We start from the raw sequence: 25,737 nt of genomic DNA on the forward strand, positions 1-25,737 counted from the left end.
TTTTACCTGAAGGCCTCTATTATATAGGAAGTGGGTGTGGCTCCAGCATTGAGGTTAGGTCTCCAGGAAAGGGAGATGGAGGTCCGGGTAACGTCAGTGACCTCAGGTTTGGAGGGGGCACTGGGGATCAGGTTTGGGTCAGTAGGCCTGTTTGGCTGGACTAGGACTCCAAACTCTTGATGTGGAACAGAGAAAGGGAAAGAAACAGGTCAGAATGTAGTTTATTGATATTTCCCAGTAAAAAAAAAAAGAAAAAGGCATTCAAAACATCACCAACCTTTATTACCTCTCTTATTTAATTAGTTTTTTCACAAAGGAGGATAACTCCTACTCCTACACTAAACCTCACAAATGGGTAAGTCTTACCGTGGACCTCTAAGTAGGCTTTCCATGAGGCCTCTCCACTGGGTGTGGAGGCGATGCAGGTGTAGGTACCAGTGTCACCAAGCTGATGGGAAATAGAGGAGGATATTTGGTAAAATGGAAATTATTCAAAAGCGTGCCACAGTTTCGTGCACTGGTAGTCATCTCTTTCCCTGTTTCTGCCTCTTGCTATCTCCCCCCACTCACACACCATCACGTGTCTGCTTATTGACATTCTGGTGGGGTCTGTAGCAGACAGCTGTCATTGCGTGATAATCTTAATATCATCTCTTTCATAGCAGAAACTAAGGGGAAGCAGCTGGAAAGGCCAAGAGGCAGACCATTCCTATTCAAATGGAAAAGATTTTCACAGGCTCATTGACTAATTGGAGACCTTTTTCTCTGACCATCCCCCTGAGTACCAAACATGGAAGCCACTGCTCTGTGCAACAGATGTGGTGACAAGCTGTACGGATAATATAGAACCTTGATTATTCATACAATTTTAGTTAGATATAAAAAGGAAGTTGAGAAAAGTGGGGCTCACTGACGTTTTAGAGTGCAGTATGCATTGGTGAACTAGAGTGTAGTCATTTGTAGTTTAGTTATATTTTAGTACAGAGATTACACAACACCAAAAAGCACTTAGAGAGCTTATACTTCTCTCTCTCTCAGGCAGAAGTTTGTTATTATTAATAATGGACAATGTAATCTGCATTATATCTTTATCAAAATACACACAGAGAGAGACAATCATGTGGTACATGTGCCAGATTGTGCAGTAGTACATGAGAAATATGAGCTGGAAAAAAGCCCTTTCTCTCACAAAATTCTTGGATCGACACCTGGATTTTGGATACAGATCAATAACAAATCATTTGTTTCTTGGCTCATGGTGTTTGAATTGAAATCGGTTGACACATTTTTGAGAGGGTTTGCTAGCTAACAGGCTAATAAGCAAAACACAAAACAAAACCCCCTGTTGGCAAAGATATATGGCTTGTTTTCACAGTGCTGCATTTAAAAAAGATATCCCCTCTGTCAACTGCAGTCAACGTCAGCGGGTAAGACAAATAATTCTGTTTTGGTTAGGTGGTGATGCATAGTACGCTAAGGGCTACTGTGCTGGTGTGTAAACAAAACAAAGAGAAAAACATTGAGATGAATTGAGTGTGAGCATGTCCTGCCAATGACCCTCAAGGTGCGTATTGTTTTGTCTGGCAGGCAAGACAATGTATTGAAACTCAATAACAATAAAACTCACGCAACCACATTGTTAAAATAAATTACCTCACGCATCAAAAACATCTTCATTAAAATGTTGTCAGGGAGGAATGACAAGTTCATTAATGCAAAGTGCCTGCGGAGTTTACGCGGCTGCAGCGGGAGAGGGATTCAGACGCATCCCCTCCTGCCTGCCTTACACTGGCAGCCCAATCATACTGCAATCTTGTCACCACAAGACATGCCAGCATTCATCAGAACACCGCAAACTGACGCGAACTCTGACCCCGTGATGCCTCCATCTGGAAAACACGTCAGCACCCCCCCTACATGTCTTTCCCTGAGTGTGTTCGGCGTCATGCAGCTTGCCATCACATCCCACATATGTGCTTACACACAAAATTACACACACAACCCACTGCGCTATAGCTGACTGACGAGAACTACAGACTGTTCGACTTCACAGACTCCATTTCAAACCTGCAGCAACTGACTGACAGCCCACTGAGAGCTGGCTGCTGGCAGGGAAAACATGCTTTATTTACCAACCAGCAGGTGTTTGTCCATCACATTATGGGGTGTAATATGGATGACTTTGAAGTGTATTTGAAATGGATCCAGACTTTAAAGGCCATCTAATAAAAATAACCTTGATTAAAAAGAAATATAAGGCAAGTTTAAACGTCCATCGTCAAAGAACTCCAAATGCCACCGAACATGCCTGGGCCCTGTGTTGTGCGTTTACCTTGGTTGATGTTAAAAAGGGATCTGAGCATGTTTGTACATGTGAGCAGGTGTCTTACCTTTGCATAGCGTATCTGCAATGCACCCGTGTCCAGCTGTTTGACTCTGGAGTCGTGTGTGGACACCAAGACACCATCCTTCCTCCACAGGATGGTGGGGGTGGGGTTTCCTGTTGCCACGCAGTTGAGGACCACTGTGCCGTCCACAGCTACTGTCTGATTGGTTGGGCCCTGGCGGATAACTGGTGGCGGACGGTCTGAGATAACTGTGGAAGGAGAAGGGAGAATGAGCAATTATGTGTGGTGGTGGGGTGGGGGGACTGTGCAGGTGTTCATGTGCTGTAGCAGGAACAGAAAGAACAGTGGATTCAGACAAATACAGCTTGTGTGCAAGCACACAAACATCAGAGAATCTGCCAAACGGCATGTAGCAATGTGAAAACTGAAAGGGTTGTGGGAGAGGAACTAAATCCAATTTGAAGAACTGGAAACAATTTTCTAATCATTCAGCAGCAGGAGTCGAACTTAGCCAAATAAAAGCAGCGTAATTAAAATTAAACGGCCTCAGATACTTCAGTCTTCTCGCTGAAGCTCTAACAGACGCCTGGCAATACCCATATGATCGCTCACGGCCAACAATCCCCTGGCCCATCCCCCAGCCATAACACACAACACAAGGGAGAAAATGCTTTAAAAAAAAAAAAAAACCCTTCCACCCAGAACAGACAATGTTATTAGCATGAGGGCGTTTAAACTCCTCCTCCCTACCTCCCAGCCTGTGAACCCTGGGTGCTCAACCAGTACACAAAAACAACAAAGACACAGCGAGAAAGCATGTATTCAAGAGACAGAGAAAGGCTGCAATGTGCAGAGAATAGAGGAGATGAGGCGGCAGAGGGAAGAGCTGTGAGAGACACTTTAATTACATGCACTCGGTAATTTTTCCTTTTTTATTTTGTCTCTAATGCGCTATTTCATCATATGGGTTGTCTGCCTCCCTCTGATTATTATAATTCATAGCACTATTGATGACCATTGCTGTCAACCCCACTGATTTACTAGCAAGTTACATTCAGTGAGGAACAATCAAATTAATACCTAACACAGTGTAACAGCAACACATGATGTATGTATGTGTTAATAGATCCTCAGAGCCATGCTGAGGTGTAATCTATTGGCCGCTTTGTCTTTGCTTTTGTGACGGGGATGGTGCAATTACTAAAACATTGTCAGCATGACCTGTAATTACCAGATCTGCCTGCGGAGAAGTGGTGGCCTCGGAGTGGCCTGCTCACTTTAATAACTGTTATTATTATCCAGAGAGCATGACAGAATGAGAGAGAGAAGAGGAGAGCGAGATGGAGCATAGCATTGTCGGCCTGAAATGAAGACGGACATTTGGTAAATGAAGGGATGAATCTAGGTGTGTCATAGACAAAATAATAGCTGCCCAGATCTCTGCGGGAATGGTGGAAAGGAAGCCACGGTTAGTCTACCAGGCTGACAGGGATTGGCTAACGGAGTAATTAGAGGACCCAATCCAGACCTCACCACACAGCCACAGTCTTCCAACGGTAGGCAGCAGCAAGCCAGCTAAGGAATACCGAAGAAGACATTAGCCAGTGTGAAGCCAGCAAAGCCAAATACTGAGACACGGTCTGGGTGCACAGGCACCAGAGAGTCTCTACCTCTGACAGGAACACATTGAACAGGCCAGACCTAACCTCGCAAACCTCAATTCGGATATTAATATGCTCTACGGTACAACTACGGCATTTCAGATGAGCAGCATTATCCGCATGAGCCAAAGCTTATTCGAAACACCAACAGTTATCCACTTGAGTTTTCTTTCAGTGTTCCTCTAATTCCCTCTGAGACTTTGCTGTGTGCAGAAAACTGCTTAAAAGACGGTTGCTTACCGTCAGTGATCTCTAGCAGAGCCTTGGTGAGGACACTGCCAGCAGTGTTGATGGCCTGGCAGCTGTAGTATCCCATGTCTGAGCGCTCAGCATCAGTGATGGTCAGGTCCCCCGACTGAGACACAGAAAACCGGCTGGAGGGTTGAGGAGGTTGGTAGGAGAAGAGCAGGTTCTATGGGGGATCAACACAAATCACAAACAGTCAGACTTCTATTAACAAAGACTCCAAAATGGCATAATGCATGCAAGCATCTGTCTTAGAATATCAGCTATTAAGTGAACTATGCCTACAAAATAGTTCTTCACACAGCTTTGAATGAGTATGCTAGCATGTTTTCCAAACAGATGAGTGTTTTAAACATTGATCTTGGTATATCTTATTTACCTGACTGCCTTCCCGCTGCCAGAAAATGGCTGGCTGAGGGTTTCCGGTGGCCTCGCACTGGAAGGTGACGGTTCTGCCAACCCCAACCACCTGGTTCCTTGGTCTAACCACAAATGCCGGGGGCACTGGAGGACAGCCATGAGAATTGTTAGCCATTGAATAGATGAACACAGCATATCATATTATTTGACTTATCATAATATTACAGTTGCAAGTAGTCTGGGTTATTTGAAAGAAAGACAAAATACATTTGACTGCAGCTACTGTGTATTGACTGTATTAAAACATGGACCGAAGAATTCAGTCTCCCTTTCAAAACTTTGCGCAAGTCTGTTTTACAGCAGATTAGCAGTACACTGATCAAATTCACAATGCAGGCATAGATGTAATGAATGGGAAAAACAACGACCTCCTCATTTGCATGGGCAAGGGCATAGACCGTTAAAATTTACATGGATATGGGGAATAAATTTGAGCCATCTGTCCATGCTGACACCCTCCAATAATGCAGGCCTCAACCAGGATGCAGCACCCATGCATCTTAATGAAAAATTCCATCTAAGACTAAGTGTGGTGTCGTAGCCCAAGGTCATCCAGGTGGCTCTGCTGTGACACTCGGCCTTTCTGGTCTAATAGGCCATCTATGTGAGGACCCACACCCTGAACGTAGAGGCCCAAATGCAGGCCAGTTTACACCTAGACTGAAAGGGTCCTCAAACTTTCATTTGCTCAATACAGCTGCAGTGTTTTACATAAAGTCAGGCAATCTGAAAACTGTCGTCTGAAATACAGACACAATTTGTCCATGAATAAGATGGGCTGTTTGGTAATGCATAAAAGCTGGAAATAATAGAATGTAATGATGCGGCTTTACCTTGGAGGCCCAAGCTGAGCATATTTTTACCCGTTTAATGTCCTTTTGTCACTGTTGCCCATGACAACAGAAACATGAGTGCTGATTGGAAGGTGGAGAAGTGATGGGAGGAGGATGGAGGGGGGTTGTGACAGCTTCCTGTCTGTCGGGGCGATGAATAGGTGACGGGTGACATTTCAACTTACCAGACATGACTAAAAAGGAAACAAAAACACAACAAAAACCCAAAGATGAATAAATAAATAATAAACAGCAGGACATAAAGAGGAGTGATAAAGAAAACAACAATGTGATGTCCATGGATACAAATAATCGTTAATATTCTATGAATAAAAGACAAGTTATATATCACCCTTGACTCAAACCCTAGGGTCCACATGAGACACAGAGCAAAAATAATTAGCATGAGTGATCAGGAATGCATTAAAAACACGTGCGCACACACACACACAAAAAAAACATCCGATTCAACATTTCTCCTCAGTCCTAGGACATATTCAAAGACAGGAACATTTCTGGATTAGGTACAATAAAATGACCAAAAAGGCACACAAACAATATGAAACACACAAGACAGATGTTTTATGCTTGGCAGACATAATGTTTGCTTTACGTTCTTCCTCTCTTTCCAGGTGCGAGAGTGAACGTCCCTCTGCCCTTAATGAGGTTTAGAGCACCCTGAGGAGCAGCTGGATCACAGTTCCTCTGACACAGCCTTGCAAATGTAAGCCTGGTTCACAAAATCACAAGGTGAATGTTAACTGTCACTCTTTGGCCATAAATCTCCCCCAGCCAATCAGTCACCTTATCGAATCTGTCTGCTTCAACGGCTCCCACGGAAACATAAACGCTGTCAGTCAGAGTAATGACCGCCCCCTCTCTCCTCCCCCTGCTGGCCTTTTAAATGCAGATAAGACTTGCATCAAACGCTCCCAGAAGAAGATGCTCACCGCTATCCATACGTGAGAGGCTCTAGGTACACACAATCATGAGAACGTACACGCCCGCAAACACACAAACCCCCTACAACACCTCCACACACATCCATTCACGAGTGTCTAAGCCTTTAATTAGGTAACCCTACCTCTCCCATGCCGCTGTGATCACAGTTGTGGACCTGGAGGGAGAGGTGAGATTTAAATCTGACCGGGCTACTTTGTTGTAGGCTTTCCGCTAGCTTACAGCGCAGAAGGGAGTCTCTATCAAGAAACTGATCAGAGCGGCTGAGGAAAACACACTGAGCACGGTGGCCTCCAGCCCAATAGGAGGCAGGCTATGTACCAAACACCACAGCAGAGATATTAATGGGGATTTGAGCAGTGCTGCTGTTCAGTGGGCCTGACATCAACACAAGAGTAGGACTGCGTGCTTAGGATTTAGCATGATTAATAGTGGCTCCCATTGGGAGGTCTGTAGCATGCTTTAAATGCTCCGTCCTTCTCTTGAGATTGTCTATACTGTATCAACTGAAATGTGGTTTTTGCGTGACTGTGAGTAATACACTATAAGGGTCTATTTGATGGTTAAGATAAATCAAATGCAGAGATAGAACAATGAAAAGCATCAGTTCTATATGTGGCGCCCAACCGGGTTTTGGTATTTATCATCACTGTAACAGTACACGGTGGGTTGACAGGAAAGCTACTCTCACTCGCTCTGTTTTGGCACCAGTTCCAAGTCTCCTTCCAGACCCTTTACATGGGTTATTAGCAACGCTGCTCTAGGGACTGCTATTCCATTCAAGACCTTTCTACACATAAATAACTGCTAACGGCAAACTTAACCAGCTGAGAAAAAATAACACCCTGATTTTCTGAATTTTGTCCAACACTGTCTGAAATTTGCCTTTCTTTTGGTGGAAGTTTAATTGACAAAGTATTGTATAAACATTATCTAAACACACCAGACCCAGATCAAAATGCCTTTGTGTGATTCTTTAAAAAAATACCCACTTTCACATGCAGACTCAATAGCTGAACAGCCCATCTCACTGCTACATGTAGTTTAAATGAATGATTTTACGATGAAACTATAACTGCGGCTGGTGACTTGGCCAACTATGCGTCTCTTCCATCAATCAATGACATTTTTTACTTGACATATTTATTCAGTCCAAAGGAGGTGTAGTGAACTGACAAACATGTGTGTAAGACAATAATTCACTGATTAAGTCGTAATGAGAGCAGAGCACATTGAAAGAAAACTAGACCAGGGCACCACTTCGACAATGTCGACATTGTTCCCGAACAATGTGACCATGGAAGGCGTGAAAATCCCCCCTCTGTCCACACAGAGTTGGATTCTTCTCATCAACTGTCCAGCTCTTAAAAGGGATTTGCTTTTCAACATATCTTCAAAATGGTTTGCCTTGCTGTATTTTAATTTCCACATATTGCAATGATAAGCAAATTGCATAATGACACTGCAGGGAATGACTATATTTTTAACCAGTTTTTGGAGAAAGAAAAAAAATCCAGTTTTAATTCTATTGGTTTTATCGTCCATTTACACATCACAGCAGATTTAGCGGAAGAGAACTTGAAATCAAAGAATATTTACATGAATTCCACTTTGGCCTTATATTTCCAATTCCATATTGTTTTGGGGTGTAGTTTGCTCTGCCAGTGGCGCACTACCACTGAAATTATTATTCCTGCCCCCCACATTAATGTTGTCTTCACTACTACAGTGACATCTAACTACCTATGGATCGTTTCGCTGCTTTGGCCTGTTTAGACCTACAATTACCCGGCCTCTCTCTCCTTTGCTGTGCCCGCATCTGTAATTAGAAGCATGTCATTTCCGGGTGTGGGACTGTGGCCTGCTTGTCTTTAATTAGCTGGACTACTCAGTGCCCACAGCCTCGCTGGCCTCCTCATGTCCTGGTCTGGATGAAGCTCAGGGATCTGAAGGGTGGATGGAAATGGTTCTAGGAACTTCGAAGGCTTAGAGGTTCAGGCATTAGTCCGATCTAACCATGAGAGCAGAACGAGGATTCCTATTCTGTTCTGGCTTTCACCAAATTTGACACTCCAAGAAAGCATTTGTCCCGTAAATCTATTGCAGAGGTTCGTTTTCCATACCTCTCGTATAACATGGGGGTTGAAAGGCATAATGTATGAAAAGAGGGCTAGTGCCACGCTTCTGCATGTAGGCAACAGGGAATTGGCCTGAGGTTAAGACATTTCATTTCCACTGAGGACAAGAGAGGTTTTTAGCATTTCAAAGATGATTCTAAGCCAGGGGAACAGCTTATTGAACCAGCACATCAATGCCGTTCCCTTTCATTAACTGAGCTTTCATCAGGGAGAGAGAAAGAGTGAAAAAAGGCAATGAGAGAAGGAGATATATTGATGGGTGTATCGGCAGGTGTGGCTAATCTTGCTCTTCAACCAATCAAAAGATTGCTGTGTTGTGAGAGAAAATCAAGAAATAATTGCAAAGGGTAGCCATGTGATGATGAAGTATCTATCTTTGCGGGTGGGGGGTTGGCAGAGGAATACAATTGCCTTGTCTCTTTATATCTCTGCAGCATAGACTGCTGGAAGTGACATTAATATGACTGACCTCACCACAGAAACCTCTCCCTCCTCCTCTATCCTCTTTCACCATAACCGCCCCCAGCACCAATTCCCGACCCGTTCTGCATCAGTGGCAAGCTGCAACCAAGACCGACATATTCACTGTCCTTCCATCCAATCCCCATCTCCAATGCACTAAGCCTCCTCCTTCCTTCCCTTCTTCTCTCACCTGAGTCCCTACATTCCCATTAGTTTGGCGTTAAATGGCCCCTGTGTTTCTCCGATTCTCAGGAGGGTTTACGGGTGATCCCAGCCCCCAGTTCCCTTGAATGGTTTCTTTCTGAATGTTCACACACTGTGACCAGCTGCTATATATCCAACTTTGTTAATAAGATGTCTGATGGCGAGGGCCACAGGAGACACACAGATATTCCATAGGTTCACATATAGTACTGCATGTCTTAAAACATGACGGAAGACATGCCTCGAGAGAAATGCCACTTGTATAGGGCAATTGAAATCGATTGCTGCTGAGCTCCCATGTGCACAACTCTACAGCTGTTATGGATTTTTGCATTTCTTTTTATTAGAAATCAATCAGCTAATTGAGAGAGAATAGTTGAAAGTGATGACCGTGTAGTGCTAAAGCTGAGGGCCATTATTGCAATTTGGTTGGGCTAAATTGCATTTGAATCAAGCTGCACAATGACCCAAATGGAAATGAATTCCAAATAACTGTCCAAGGAGCTGTAAATGAAATGTTCAGCAGACTGAACAGTGTAAAAACTGAGACTCATAACAGTGCACTGTCTTACCGTGGACGGTGAGCGTGGCCGATGCCTCCGCCTTGCCCACCATGTTCTCGACCACGCAGGTGTAGGAGCCGACATCAGCTGAGGTCAGACGGCGGATCTTCAGGGTGTGGTCCTCACGAATCTCATATCTGGATTAAAACAGGGATTCATGTATCTAATGTTGTCATATACACAAAAACTTTATTGACACAGACACAATGCGTCAGCTGACGACAGAAAAAAGCAAGCAGTGGATCAAACAAAGAGAGGAGGAGGGTGCGGGAGAATTGTATTGTGTGATGAAAGGGGACCAGTTGATGAGTCGTACCTTCCTTTGGGCAGGTCACCATCGTCTTTCCTCCAGCGCACGGTAGGAACTGGGTCACCACGGGCCTCACATCTGAACTCTACACTTTGGTCCACTAACACCACCTGGCTGCCTGGGCGACGTACAAAGTTGGGACGTTCTGCATTGATGGAAACATCACACACATGTATAATTATAGCACGGAACGGTAAAAGTGGAATAATGTTTTGATTAAGTGAAAGTCATTCAATTTGTTGCTTTGATATCCTCAATGAATCTCAGTCCTGTTCTTTGTTGTTAAGCTTTAGAGCTAAGTTGGAAATTAAATTGAAAATGTAATGAAATCCAGTGGAAAAAGCTGTCTTGAAGTTTCAGTTTTAGGTCCTGTGAGGTGTCCTGGAATGAAATCGACGACGTAATGTGAGCTAATCAAATTTAGTTTTTATACAGAGACAAAAAAAGAACATGGTAATAGCCAATTTATGGTTAAGGAGATAGGTTAAATAAGACAAAAATACAGTCTAGATTGCATGGACTAGACAGCGCACAGAAGTCACAAGACAAAATTAAGAAGAGGAAACGGTTACTGCTTCGTGGTACAGTATAGGCTTTTAATTACACGTGACAAGACACTAAATTAATTGAAGACTTGACACTGTCACAGAAAGTCTAAGCTCTGACTCTCTCTGGACACCAATGTTTATTTTCTATATTCTAAAAGGCTAGATGCTAATCCTTCTATTTACTCACACATTCCATCGGACTTGGTCCCATAAACTAACCGTGGTGGTTTACGATTAACCAGAGTTTCTAGGTAACGATGCTCCCTCAGAACACAAAAACTAGGGCCTGGCCTTGTTTAAGCCCCGATAGCATTATTTCACTATTAATATTTCTCTTTATAAAACCAGCTTCGTCATTGTTCCTTCTGACAGATTATAAGAGGTCTCTCAGGAAAAGAGGTGAAGAAGGTAAAAAAATAAATAAAAATCAGGAGTCTGGACATGCTCTCTGCTCGGGACACAGAAGAGTATCAGGGTCAGAGGTCATTCATAATGAAATAGGGTGCAGCTGGTCATAGGAGAAAAGCTGCTGGGGCCAGCGTGGGATTCATAGTTAAGTGTGAGATTGGAGGTCATCTCACACTCTATCTGATAAAGGTCAGTGACACCATTTAGTTCCCTGGGAGATTGACAATCTAAGCTTAACATCTGGATTGGGTTTCTCACTGCAGACAAACAGAAAAAAAACATATGTGGATGTGTGTGTGCGTGTGTGTGTGTGTGCATGTTTGTGAGTTGTCTGTGGACTGAGAGTCAAGAAGACAGCAGATAGAGATAAAAAAAAAAGAAAAGATTAATCACCAAGCACTGTAAGTTCAGCTATTTCACTTTCGCGTTCTCCAACCATGTTTGTGCCGACGCACACATACTTCCCAGCATCACTCTTCCGGGCATTTGTGATCATCAGCTTCCCTCCGCGTATCTGAGGGAATATAAGAGGAGGTGAGAGGCTTATCCTGGAGAGGGAAAACAACAATATTAGAGTGTGAGAGACACTTGGGGCCTTTGGCTGACACAGAGAAAACAGAAAACAGTGTAACTCGAACATTACAAAAACATTTCCTGATTGCATTTAAGAATGGCTCGGAGCACTTATCAAAAAGCTATTACAACACAATGATGAAATGTACTCACAAACACATAATGGCTTGGTGCTAAAGAGGGTTTTGGGTCTGAGCTTATAGAGATAAAGATAAACTGGACTACTCTATCTCTCTTGCCGTTTTTTCGCCGTTTCCACTCAGCTTCCACTTGAAGTCTAAATCACTATCAGTCGGCCTGTTCCTCCTCAGGGGTAAGCTGAGCCAAAGTACGCTTTCCCAATCCAACACAACCACCTGAGGCCCTGCAAGACTGAGAGCAATTTTCCAGTCGCCTCAAAGAGCTTCAGGATAGTTTTGACAATTATCGTGGGGAATGTTTTAAAGAATAGGTTTCTTGGATTTATTTTTTTCAGTGTGTGCATACAACTACAAGTGAGAGCAAGTGAACATACATTGAAGCACACATGAACAGCACACACACACACACACACACACACACACACACACACACACACACACACACACACACACACACACACACACACACACACACACACCCCAGCAGTGAATGTGTGTTTGTCCAGGTGAATGTCATGTCTGTTATTTCCCAGGGCTTTGATTACAGGCCAGAGGAGGTGCTTTGTTCTCAGGCAGTCAGAAAGGCAGCCCCGGCCCCAGCACAGGCCCTTCAACCCTTCTCTCATCTCACAGCCATGCCAGTCAGACACAGACAATAGCATGGCGCACCAATGATCTCTTTGCCTTGATGGGGGCTTAAGCTTTTAAATGCACACATCAGCCCGCGAGACCAGGACCACCACCTGCAAGCATGTAATCGATACCCTCATCAGAGTAGCACTGACAGAGAGCTTGACACACAATATTGTAAATGCATGACTGCCGTGTTAAACTCAAGCCCTCCTACATGTGTGTTCACTTGAGAGCTACAGTATGACACGTCTCTGTGAATCTCCATCACTGTACTTCACATGCAGTCAAGTTTTCATCACTTGCGTGTGACGAACACACTTGTATGTATGGATTTTAGTTTCTGTAAAGTCGTCAGGCTAAGTCTAAGATTCTTGATGGACAACTTTGCAACCAGACACATTCTTCTGGTTTAGAGGCATTCCTCGGCCCTTCAGCCCTGTTTAATATTCATGATAAAGCAGGAGGGCAGAGGCACTTGAAGAGGCTGTGGAAGGCTGGTTTATTTAGGGCATCCCGTGGTGCTGGAGGGGTTTGAAGTATCATTATGTTACTGTTTGTTTTAGGAAAGGCTTAACAGCTAAAACACTGTGACACTCACAAAGGCCCAAGGTCAGGGCAGAGCATGCAGCAGAGAAAGAGAGGGGGTGTACTGTTGGGTCCACAGAGCTTTGACATGAGGATCCACTTAGGGCCCCGTCTACTCTATCTATATTCTTATCTCTGTGTGTCTGTGGCAGTTTACCATTCTCTACAGAAATACTTGGAGTGCCAGAGCAGCAGGGAGTCCAAGAGCAAGTAAATGAATGCAGCAGCGGCCCTCGTTTTCTCTGCATGCATATCCTCTCCACACAACACAGCGAAGCACACAGGCGGCTGAAAGCCCCAACAATCTGACCATTATCCCTGCATTACAGGGAGATGGCTCGATCCTGTTGCCTTTTGTCTCATGTCATTTGGCAATGCTGATAATGAAAAAGAAAGCCTCTATTCAACATGCATTCTGTTGGTATTCACACAGCAGTTATTTTTACAGGCTGACAATTAGCCACAACTATTGCACAAAAGGAGGAGGACAATGTGCTGCATTATGGTCGTTTATGATGTTGCCAACAAACACTTGCTCTCAGCAGACAATGGTCTAGGTTTGAATACTGGCATTTCTCCTGTTTCTGTTTATTTATCCTTTACTCATGGTTCCTGAAAGACCTGTTTGGCCAAAGTAGAGAGCGATGAGGCCAGCTGCTGCTAGTGGCACAGCAGCATTACAGGGTAATACAGGGTAATAGCCCTGCCTCACTCTTTACGGCGCGGTGGGAAACTTTTCAAAACCGCCCCACATGAAGTCATAAATATATGTGAGATGACACACAGCAGGTCGCTGTTTTTTTACACAGCTGCCTACAATAGAAAGAAAACAGAAGGGTTCCTTCTGATGTGTCTGCCTCTCTCTGAAGTTCATTTCCCCTTTATGCTGCAGCCACCAAAGCCAAGCCGACCTATCCCAGTAAAGTGCAGTACAGAGGGACCTCGCTCTGATCACCAGGGATCACCAAGGAGACTGCACGTTCCAGCATGTTGCACGGTGGGAGGAATGAACTGAACCAAACAACAATGCAGGCTGGATGAGGGGGGCCCATTGACGAGCTCAGCTGTTCATCACATTATAAAGATTCCACCCTCTGCCTCCCTCTCCAAAGTCTATATTCACTGGCACCAATATTCACTATACCATAAACAAACTCTGAACATCGCCCCATGATTGTCCTATTTCTAATACGACTTGATCTGTTAACATGGGTGTCCACCGGAGGACTGCCCAGACTCCTATCTGCCACCACAGTTGATTACACATACTTACACAAAAGTATTACATGACATCTAGCGCTACTTTTAAAGCGGCCTTTTGGGAAGACTCAGTCAGTTTACTGCGAGCAACACCAGCTGGTCCACGAAGCTCTCTTAAATCTACCAGATCCTGTTTTCAGTTCTACAGAAGGCCCAACACTGCTGCAGGCTACATGGACAAAAAAAAGTCTTCAGAATGTTTCCTCTGAGGATTTCACCCATCAATGCAGAACATCACATTTGCAGCATTGATAATAAGTCGTCACTTCCACCATGCAGGGGGTAGGATGGATGTTTTTGCAGAAATTATTTATAAACAACAGGAACATGTTTGTGTGCGTTTTATTTGATGGGGATACAATGCAATTATGAGAAAGGCCATGTGTGCTGTGTAAACAACATGAGGCAGTTTGCCATTAGGTGATGAACAAAACTGAAAAGAGGTTTTCCCTAAACTTGTGTTTAATGTTGGGCATCGTCTCCTCTTTAAAATAAAATAGTATTCCTATTCAGTTTTGTTCAGTACCTAATGCTAAACTGCCTCATGCTGTATTGTTTAATTTTGCCTAAAATACTAACTTAAGTGCAACAGTAGGCACAAATAAGTAGTTAGGTGTGAATGCAATAAACACACAATACATTCATGATCCAAATGTGCAGAAAACACAAGACAAGCAGTGAATTCAAAGGCCACAAGAGTTCATTATGTGGCATAGAGGTTCCGTGCTCATGAGTAACTACTGACTTAACTCAGGGACAGATATGATTTGATTCCCTTTAAACTAGATTATGCGCTTGTTTCTTTCAATTATGCTGCTCAGCGGCCAGACACGGACTCTAAATCTTCTGCCGGTGCAGCTTAGAAAAAAAACAGAGGAAGAATACTCATGCTGTTTATGAGTTTGATTTTGGGATCAGGGCTTAGTGCGTGCAACCTCAACTGGCCCTCGCTGAGCAAAACTGCGTTCAGTCATGTGCAGGCCTCCGTTGCAGGGAGCCAACAGCGATGAATCACCGTTTTAACTTACCCAGTAATGAAAATGTTTTGTACACTACTACCCCAAGCCAGATTTCAGCATTACACTACAAGCATACAGAGCTGAACGTCTTTATTAGTATCTTGGATTAATTATCCGGGGAGGATCTGGTTGTCCGTGACTGTACTGTGAAGTTCGCCATCGTCAGCACTCGGGGGGCCAAACCATTTGACTGCTCAACTACTTCACAATAAGCAGCCAGATCCTTAAAACCCCACCGGTCAGATTGTGAAAATGGGTTCCAGAGCCACAGCTAACTACTTCCTCCTCACTACCTGCTTGTGTTAGCCGAGTGCTGAGTCAGCCTCGACTGCACACATCCAATCAGTACAGTCGAATGAAAAAAAGGTTTCCTCTTAATCAAGGAAAACAACTATGGACCCAGAATTGTGTTTGGCTAAGACAGTTTGAGTTAGGATTACTCAAGACCTTTGGTAAGCAAGCATGTAGAGTTGATTGATGCTGCAGTAGCGGCTGTGCTGTTGTTCTAATTAAAGCTGAATAATTGGGGGTTTGGTTGTAAATCACATGTAAAGTAAAGAGCTGTTTGGATCTTACAGGCACCGCTGCTGCTCAGTGCAACTTTTTCCTCTTTGATTTCGGTCAGCTCATTTCTCGCTCCTGATACACGCTTCTCGTAGTTGATTTCATCAGCAAGTCATCGCTAATCAATGCACCACCGCTGACTGAGGAAGCAAGACTGATTCTATCTGCCTCAGTCATTAGAGGTTGTAGCCACTGAAATGGACAGCTCTGGGTTTTGGTAATTGCTGTATGTGAATAATGAGACAAACAAATCAATATTTCAACAAACACTGAAGCGCTGGGAAGGATTTAACCTGCATCACTATCTCATGCATTTAAACATATCACCCTTGTTTACAAAGCAGTCTTCAGGCATCGAGTCGCCTACGTGTCAGCAATAACAATGTTAGAGTTACTGCACTTTGCAGACAAAAAAAAAAAAAAAAAGAGTCTTACAGTGATTCTCTCATCTCGGTCGTCGATGTTTATTCCTTCTTTTTTCCACGATATAGTGGGTTCGGGATGTCCTCGTGGAGGCTGACACTCCAGCACCGCCGGCTCTCCTGCTGCCACAATCACATCTGCAGGGTTTTGTCTGAAGTCGTCGCGTAGAACTGAGAGAAAACAGAAAGAAGAGGAGAAGAACAAATTAACAAAATGTCAGTATATCCTCCTTTAGGGAACACAAAGCAAATTAACAGTTAAAGAAACAGATCATTTAAAAAAACAGAAAAACAAAACATAACACCTTGAGCTGTTCCTACATTTAGAAAACCGAAGGCAGCTCGTAAAGCAGCAGCCCAGATGTTTTGAAACAAATAATTAGTTCCGCACAGATGACAAAATGTTAGAAACACATTACTATTGATTTGCCATGAAAACAGTAACAGCCACTCCAAAATGTGTTTATAGCATATAAAATTGCCAAAAAAGGTTTGCATAGTGTGGGCTACTGCACACACTAGGCTTATGCAGTTGCTTGTCCATGGCCTACTTGCTCACATATATCGTTTGTCAATAAGCTTTACAACAGCAATAATGAACACATATTTGTGCCCATCAACATAGCAATGACCTTCCTCTTTATTGCTCAAACCACACAGCCCTTCATATAATCATGAACACACACACACACACACACACACACACACACTTTATTATACAATGATGAGCACCTCTCCATCATCAGCTCTTCATCTCTCCCTGACGGTTCATATTTACATCCCCATGCTCATACACCCGTGCTATCTTCACGTAGATGAAAGTCTAGATCTAATCTACCATCGCTGCCTTGCTAAGGACTTTGATATGTCATTCTTCTTTGCATTGATTTTCTCCACTGGAGTGCTGTAAAAATAAAAGATGACACAGCCATGGATTTTCATTATTCCACATAAGAAATCCACAAATTCCTAGTTCTCCTTTGTTGGTACAAATTTACTGAATAGATGTGAAGGTTTGAAGAGATGAACTGAGCAATTCCGATTTTTATTTGAGGCTTAATGCAAAATCACAAAACCCACCTCACCTAAAATCGTGAATCTTTCCCCGCCTGCCTTTTTCAGAATATCGCATATCATTACTAACCGGTAGTTGCATCAAAGCAGATCAATGGATATCTATTTTTTGAGAGGCAGAGGAACAACATATCTCTGGACTTCATATCTCCAGTGTTACAGATAAACTGGAGGTTTATTGAGAGGGGAGAAAGCAATGAAAAAAGCCACAGGCTCCCTTCTGCAGACAGTGTGCCAGTAATCATTTCCCCAGCTTTGCTGCACATCGATATAAAAACTTATGAAAATAGCGCTTGAAAATTTCAAGCTGAAATTCAGGCCACACACAAAGTATGCAAGGTCAGCGCACTGTGTGAATTATTGTCCCTTTTTACATATGGAAGAGTAATGTGAATAGGCTTGTGCCTGTGTTTTGGGGACGAAGCAGAGCTTTTGCAGTCTATTGTCTCATGGTCCTCAGCTTGCTCTGAAGTCACCTCAGTCACAGATCAAAGTCAGGTTTACCCCAGGACCCCTTACCTACTGACAGCCAACAGATTCCTGACTAAACCCCTTAAGCAGTAAATTGGACAGTTTCCCAGATACTGCCCTGTGCTTCTTGTAACGTGCAATGGGAATCCTGTTCAACAGTAGGAATAAGGTGGTAATAGCTTCCCCAGTCCATTGCTGCAGAATCAAACACACACACACACTCAAACACACACACACACACACACACACACACACACACACACACACACACAGCTACGTACAGCTGTATCATTACCTAGTCTCAATTCTCTAAAACAGGAACAGAAACAATTCAAAAGGATTCATCCGGTATTTTGCCACTCATACCGCTTATGAGGAGGAGGTACATATCTACAGACACATGCACAGATAAATAACGCTTATGTTTGTGACCCCCTAAATCTTTTCTCACACTCCCTCTGATCCAACTCCAACTCAGCGGTGCAGCTGCGTGGTGAGTGAGCTCATTTGGTATGGTTAAAAGCAGATACAGTCATCCAGGAATGCAAACGTAAACACCAAACATCCGATCCATTAGAGCGCCAGCTCCATCTGAAGAAACACTGTCGCTATTTGTATCAGCAAGGTCAACTTGTTATGGAAATAGTTGGCCTTGAGTGTGAAGGTGAGTCCAAAATCGAAGACCCAAGTCAGCCCTGGCTCATAACAGACTCAAATGTGCATTTTTTTTTTCAAACGTTTAACCATCTCTCTTTCTCGTTTTCTTAAGTGTAAAAGTACACACATGCTACATCGTCTGTTGACAATATTTGAGCAGTATCCTCTCTTGATCAAGAGTACGTGCACTTAAGAAATTAAGTAAAGAGCATATGAAATAATTCATATTTGTCCCGCACGGCTAGTGCAGAGCTTGTAATAAACTCCTGGGTGAGTAAGTTCAGTAACTTTAACTGTGACATTAAGTGCACACGGTCTCCTCTCAGTGGGTATCTGCCTCCCCTGCTGGCTCTACTGTAATACTTTCAGCTAACATGCAGATGCATTTCTCCCTCTGGAAAAATAAAAAGGGATGTGTGGGGAGGAACAGAGGGAAGAAAGGATGCTGTATCGACTAGCTGGGGGCCCGAGGGATAGCTGGCATCATCCAGTGTTTACACCAACAGCGCAGTGAACTCCACCCCTCCTTAACAGCACTAGCTCGCTCACCTCGCTGCCCTCTCTCCTCCTCTACACCAACACCTCTTTGTTATAGACACAGCTGAGTGCGGTGCAGCACACAGCCCCGAACATCTGCGTTGTGGAAAACAAAATCCTCTGGGATGGAGGGAAACCGAGGCAGCCAGACAGTCGGACACAGATCTGGACGGGGTACAAAGCCCGAACACTTTCGCCAGAAGCCCCGTCAGATCCGGAGCGGTGTTGGAATCGGTTGCCTCTGCCCCCCCTGGTTTAAATAAGGCATCCAGCATTCCGCCTTCCTGTATACATACTGCATAAGGCCCTGCTCGCCTGCCTCCCTAACTGTTCCTGTTGTAGGACCCAGAATATGGTAAAAAATTGGGATGGACAATCTCTCACGCCGCGTGCTGTCCTAAAAGTGTGTGTGTGTGTGTGTGGTGTGGTCTGTGTCTGTGTTTGGGATAATGAGCCTTTACTCTGTCTCTCTAGTGAGCCTGCAGCTGTCCCCTAGCAGATAATATTTCCTGCACTATTAACAGGGGGGCCAGACTCAATGTGTGTGGATGTGTGTTTTTGTGTGTACAGAGAGATTTTCAGTTTGTGGCTTAATATGTGGAAATGGGCCAGAGTCACAGGTCCCAGCATGAAGACACCTCTTTGTCCGTCCTGGATTTGCTCAAATATGCTGATGATGGGATGAAACGGAGTGAATATCCGGACCTGGACGGATATCAATACACTTTGTCAAGGTAAAGGGATCTATTCTGCATTGCATTTCCTCTTTTCAGTAGGCCAAGAACAAAACACATCCTATCTCATCTGGCTGACATGCCTCGCTGCAAGACAAACAGCTGACAGTGAATAAAACAACCATATCTATCAAAGCAGAGTTTTGGTTTGCACTGGCATACATCTGTTGGGCCCTGCCAAGTCCAGTCTAACCACAATCCACAGTACTGTTTGATAAATCACTCCCCAGGTCCACAGTAGCAAATTGGAGCTGTGCTGAGGCTAACGCAATTAGCTGCCATCATTTCTTACATCCAAACGCTCTATTAAAGGTCAGCTGAGATAGCTGCTCTCAGCTCTGAAAACTCCCAGGTTCATCACCCCCACAGACTATCCTCTGTCCACCCACACACTCACACAAAGGCACACACACACATACACATGCACTCTTTTCCTCAGGAAATTGAAAACAGATGTTTAAATGTCAAATTAAAATGAGATTCCCGTGCTGCCCCTCCAACATTAATGAAAATGAAGACTTAATGCCACACACAAGTCTGGGTGGGAAGATCAGATGAGCTTTGTTCTGAGGAAATTAAACCAAGTACAACAAGCTTCCCCTCAAATCTTTGGAAGGATACAAAAACAGACCCACCAGGGAATTAAAGATTTATCAGAAGGCACCCGGAGTCAATCCTGCACAGAGACGGAGCACAGCATGGGTCTCGCCTTTGGCTTTGGATTTTTCCTCGAAACAGAATGGACATGGCTAGCCCCTTAAGGGACACGGAATGGATGATAACAGCAGGGAAAAAGAACCAAAGAGAGTCAGAAGAACATTAGAAGCAAGGGAATAGAAAGAAGCAGCCCCATTTAATGAGAGAACATCTATCCCTCTTCCTTTTTGTCTCTCTTCCTGGTTTTGTTATTGTCATTCTGCTTCTTTTAAAGTGATTAAATTCATTCAATACATCATCAGATATTACCTGAGGAAATACGGCAGGGGTGAATGGAGAGTGCAACAAACACTGAGAAAATACCAAATGGCTAACCAGCTCCATATGTTCATAGTTATGTGTGCAACTGCTTGAAGCCTCAGCTGCAGTGGAATTGCTCTCTCTCCATCATTTACTGTCTACCGCCTCTCTGTGAAGGAAACAAGTCAACGCCTGAATAACAGCTAAATATAAACGGACATATGGAAATGGATGTTTCAATGCTACTTCTTTGTAAAGCAGACTGTCACATATGCACATATTAAAATCTACCACATTATGGCCAAATGACACATTTATCTGTATTAAAACAAGGCTTACATTGGCTGAGCTCCCCTCCAGTGCATTTCCGCTTACTGTACAACACAAATCCTTTTTCGCCTTCATGTGTGTTGTTTATGCCATAAGCAAAAATCTGCCTTATTCACAGTGTGGCTAAACCCTCCCATATTGATGCTGCTCACCTTGCTTCCAGCTCTGTCCTGTGGGACAAAAACCTCTCATTCTCTCCCCTCCATGTATCTCCCACTTTGTGTCTACATTTCTCTCTCCCCTCTCAGCATTTGACCCCCTTATCTTACCTCTCTGTCAGCTCACACACACTGAGCAGCTTACACCAAAGACAGGCTCATAGAGATGGTGTGTTAACCCAAGCCACTCGATTGCAAAGGCTGTTTGCAGGTGATTTGCCAGCGGCGTGCGTACAGTGTGTGTGTGTGTGTGTGTGTTTGTGTTTGCAGGGCTTAAATATGTAGCTTCGCTGGTTGGTGTGAAGCCATAACAGGACTCCTACTGTATTTTGGAGAACACTACCTCCCTCCTCCCGCTCATTCCCTTGTCCCCCTCCCCCGACCCCACCACCAGGGGGATGAGATTGGACACGGCAGGTTACCCTCTCTTTCTCAATCTGGCTCTCGTTCCTGGGCTCTGAGCTCATGCCCTCTTGCCCACCCTGCAGACACTCAATCCTATCCTGCAGCATAACACTGCCTGGGATAGATGATTATAGATATAAACTTTGCAGCTATGTAAACATACACAAATACAGAGACAAAACTGACACAAAGGGAAGTTGTAAATAATACAGGACAATTACAATAAAGCCGTTATACACTCTCTGCTCCTAAATGTTTTGCTCTTTTAGAATTGAATTTATAGATTTAGCATTTACATTCAAATGCTGTATTGATAAATCATGTAGAAAACAATAGAACATTTCTAGGCAACCGTGACATTCAATATGAGGTCACATCTGCAGTCACATTGGTAAAAATAAGCTTGACAGCCTAAGTGCCTCATTCACCGCAAAACACCTTGTGGACACCCGTAAATATGTCAACAAGAGCAGACAGACCATCACCCAACTGGCCTTTAGGGTTTGCACCTGCACCCCCTGCATGCCATGAGGTCATCCTCCAGATTCACATGTGATGTCATGTCACTGGACCCAAGACAGGATGCCCCTTTTAGCTTTATAAACATTGAGAGCTGGAACAACCAACTATAGGAGTCCATTAGTAAATAAACAAAACGCAGACATACATGGGCTCTCAACACGTCTTACTTGGTATAAAAAGGAAAAACACAAAGTTATTGAAAAATGACGATATCTCGACCACCGTTGCTGGTCAGATGAGACCGTGACACACTGTGCTTTGATTGGCGTCCACAGAGAGAACAGCACATGTGCTACTGGCTGTAGAGATATACAGATACAAATGTAAACCGCGCCATGTAGGGGAATGAATGATGCGGGTCCTGTTGGTGTGTGGATTAAAGTGCGGGTAAGGCGAGGGGGGCAAAGGCATTTACACTGTGCTGTGCCCGGTGATTACAGTCTATACCTGGCACTCGCACCAAGTGCAGATGGCTTTGCGGACCTTTCGGCAGCACAGCAGAGGGCATATCTGCACTCACTGTGGCCCAGTGAGGCTGCAGAGGGTTCAATCTCAGCGCTTCACCCTCTACGTTGCACACTTGAAGACACACATGTAGACCTCATGCACATAAGTATCCAACAGCATGTAGCCCTCATGCACATAAGTATCCAACAGCAATTATGTCTGTACATAAAGAAACACAAACATGCGCGCGCACACACACACACACACACACACACACACACACACACACACACACACAAAGGAAACCATTCCTCCACAGACGCACAGACAGAGAGGCCATTGAGTGCCTGTGTTTGTTTAAATGGTCATAAGTCTTTTCGTCAGGCTTGGAGAGAGAGATGGCGTTTGGCGAACACGGCGAAAGGCACAGAGGGCAGTGGGGAGGCAGGTTTATGTGAGTGACTGAGTGAGTGAGTGACTTGGCACCTCATAGTTCAATAAACAGTGCCTGTGTGATTGGAGTGCTGGGCGAGCAGGAGTTTGACTAAAATAAAGAGTGTTTCGAGTGCTGGGACTGCACAGGCAGGAATGTCGGAGAAAAAAAAAAAAAACAGCTTGAGAACGACTGTTCAAAAATGTTCGAAAAAAAAAATATTTAAATCCCATATAATTCTAATAGGAACACCCATCACCATAATGAAAACTGTGTAATAAACATCTGTATGGGATTATCACATTTAAACGTAATGACTGAACAACATAGAAAAAATACTTTTGGATTAGTCAGCTTCACAGATCAGCTCGTACGCTCCGTCCGCATATGAAAGTGATTTCAAGGCTGTTTTGATTCTGAAGGAGAGTGCGTTACCTGTTGTGGAAACACGGCATCAAGTTTCCTGGTTACTAAAACGCACTCAAACATTTATAGTTTTCTCATTAGGGACAGGCCAAGCTAAATCAATTATTCCGTTTACACAGCATAGAGCTGATGCCAATGGAATACATTCTGTTTCCATCCAGTTTCACAATGCTGTAAAACAATAATTAGGGAGGTGAGGAGAATCAGGTGAATAAACACATTCTACAAGTAGAGAGTTGCCTTTATTTGCAGCACTACCGCAACAAAAGATGACTTCATGACACAGCTATTGCAAACACTGCAGCAGTCAACACATACATTAAAAATGTATGTTTATGACATGTCCTCATTTGGCGAGCCAGGTTGGACTGGGCTCTAATCTTCGGTACAAAGATGGGAGCTGTGTGAGTAAATCCTGCCTTCAGTGTTGTCAGTCTTGTCCATAGGTGGAGCTCTTCGGCCCGCTCCCTGAGGACGAAGAGGCTATGAGAAGCCCAGTATCATATCTCTCACCACTCACCGCACAGTCTCCAGCCTGAAGGTCTTTGCGTGGAGCAACAAAAGAGCAGATGTAACACTATAGTGCACACACACACACATGTACACCTTTACATTATGTTCTCTCATTCTCTGCCTCTTTCTCCCTCTCACACACAACACAGGCCGAGGCAATGACTCTCTGTTAGTAGCCTTCAGTGCCGTGTCAAAGGAATAAACCGCTTCCTACGTATATACACAAAAATGAAATGTGGCTGTGGCATCCAGGCAAATCTTGAAGGCAGAAGAAGAGTTATTTTAATCAATGTCATTTACAGCTAGTAACAAATCTCCACATTCTAAGCAACATTCTTCATGTATGGAAAAGTCAAAAGTGCTCACACAAGCCATAATATAAAAAAATCTGTGTGTCTGCATGTTGGTTACAACTTTCTCTTGGCATACCATGCAATTATTATACTATATATTATTACTATATAACTAACACCTGTCAGTATGTTTTTCCTAATGAGTGCATCAATTTAAGGACTACTTTCTACTGAAGAAATAGTTCCAATAAAACTGCTGACAGTGTGTGCTGTGGATTATCCAGAGTAATGGGAACATTGATTCTGGAAGAAAGATGGATATCTCAAAACCTGGACATAAAACCAGTTATCTCCATGGACTTGGGAAAATATTTATTCTATCTCTATCCTCTTTCTCTGCCTCTAAATCTTTTACTCTTTTCTCACTGCGGTTCTCTCTTCGCTGTCAGTGTTCAGCGTTACTAGACTGTGGTAGTCCGCCTGAGTCTTCACAGTCTAATAGGATTTCACACAACGCAGTATATGCAGATTGCACATTTGTCACCATATGACGTTCATTACAGTAAATCCCTTTACCTCCAGAAAAGCAGGCATAAGCACGCAGAGAGCCGTGGAATATCGTTATCCACTTGTGCCATAATCCTGCTTCGTGTTTTACGCAGCTCTGTTCAAATTGTGTCAGTTTTGTTTACTGACAATGTCTCACTGTGAGCTGCCCTCCCGTCTGTGTGGCCCCACAAGCTAACCCTCTCCCAGCATCTGCAAAGATGAGGGCTTATTAAAACAATCTTCCCAATTACCATTCCAAGCCCCTGGAGCCCCACCAGCCCTCCCCTGGTCCTCCTCCACATCTGACCCCTCCTCGGCTCTACAATGACAAAGAGGCTGTGTGGGACCAGCCATGGGACCCTTGGATATGACTGGCCTGAGAGGGGGATGTGAGGCAACTTGTTTTTCTTCCTGAGGAACCGAAATCTGTGCGGTTATCTGTTTTTACATGTGTGTTTGTTTGTTTGTGTGTTCATCTGTGTGGCATGTGTGTATGTGAGAGGAAAAGAGAGGGTAGAGAGAGGGATGTTACATGAATTGGTAAATGAGTTACCACCGGTCAGGGCGGCGCAGTCATCACAAACGCTTCTAATGCGATGTGACACGCAATGATATGGGTTCATTTGCACAGGGTGGATAGCACATGATCCCAGGCAGGAAGGAGTACTGTAAGAGGAGCCTGTCGGCTTGCAAACTCACACCATCAGAGAAATTACACAGCACACTTTCCCGCAGAGTGCCATTTGACCTGGCTCTTACCCCCATCTGAGCATATTAGAACACAAACATCTGCTGCAGATCTTTTCACTTCTCTATTAGCCTGAGATCTCTCGACCAGATTACAGGATGCTCCCCAGTCTCTCGCTCATCTTCCCAAAACAAAGATATATTACCGACAAACAGCGGAGGCTGATACAGTGATATTCTGCGATGG

General features: G+C 43.9%; 1 protein-coding gene across 9 annotated transcripts in view; it reads right to left on the bottom strand.

Annotated features, from left to right (window-relative positions):
* Positions 1–25,737, bottom strand: part of robo1 (roundabout, axon guidance receptor, homolog 1 (Drosophila)) — a 229,307-nt gene that overhangs the window by 25,613 nt on the left and 177,957 nt on the right. For 7 of the 9 annotated variants that reach the window (XM_031863467.1, XM_031863469.1, XM_031863461.1 and 4 more), the window contains 10 exons: positions 16,311–16,468; positions 11,495–11,615; positions 10,152–10,290; positions 9,845–9,972; positions 5,694–5,702; positions 4,635–4,759; positions 4,250–4,421; positions 2,391–2,596; positions 367–448; positions 7–175 (listed from right to left, as the gene is read on the bottom strand). In XM_031863467.1, the coding sequence (XP_031719327.1) occupies positions 7–175; positions 367–448; positions 2,391–2,596; positions 4,250–4,421; positions 4,635–4,759; positions 5,694–5,702; positions 9,845–9,972; positions 10,152–10,290; positions 11,495–11,615; positions 16,311–16,468 (1,309 nt within the window). The remainder of the gene's footprint in view (positions 1–6; positions 176–366; positions 449–2,390; positions 2,597–4,249; positions 4,422–4,634; positions 4,760–5,693; positions 5,703–9,844; positions 9,973–10,151; positions 10,291–11,494; positions 11,616–16,310; positions 16,469–25,737) is intronic. The other 2 variants (XM_031863462.1, XM_031863465.1) reach the window with 1 other exon arrangement.

The sequence above is a fragment of the Anarrhichthys ocellatus genome, unplaced genomic scaffold (genome assembly GCF_004355925.1).
Source record: "Anarrhichthys ocellatus isolate YVR2014 unplaced genomic scaffold, GSC_Weel_1.0 scaffold29, whole genome shotgun sequence".
NCBI lineage: Eukaryota > Metazoa > Chordata > Actinopteri > Perciformes > Anarhichadidae > Anarrhichthys > Anarrhichthys ocellatus.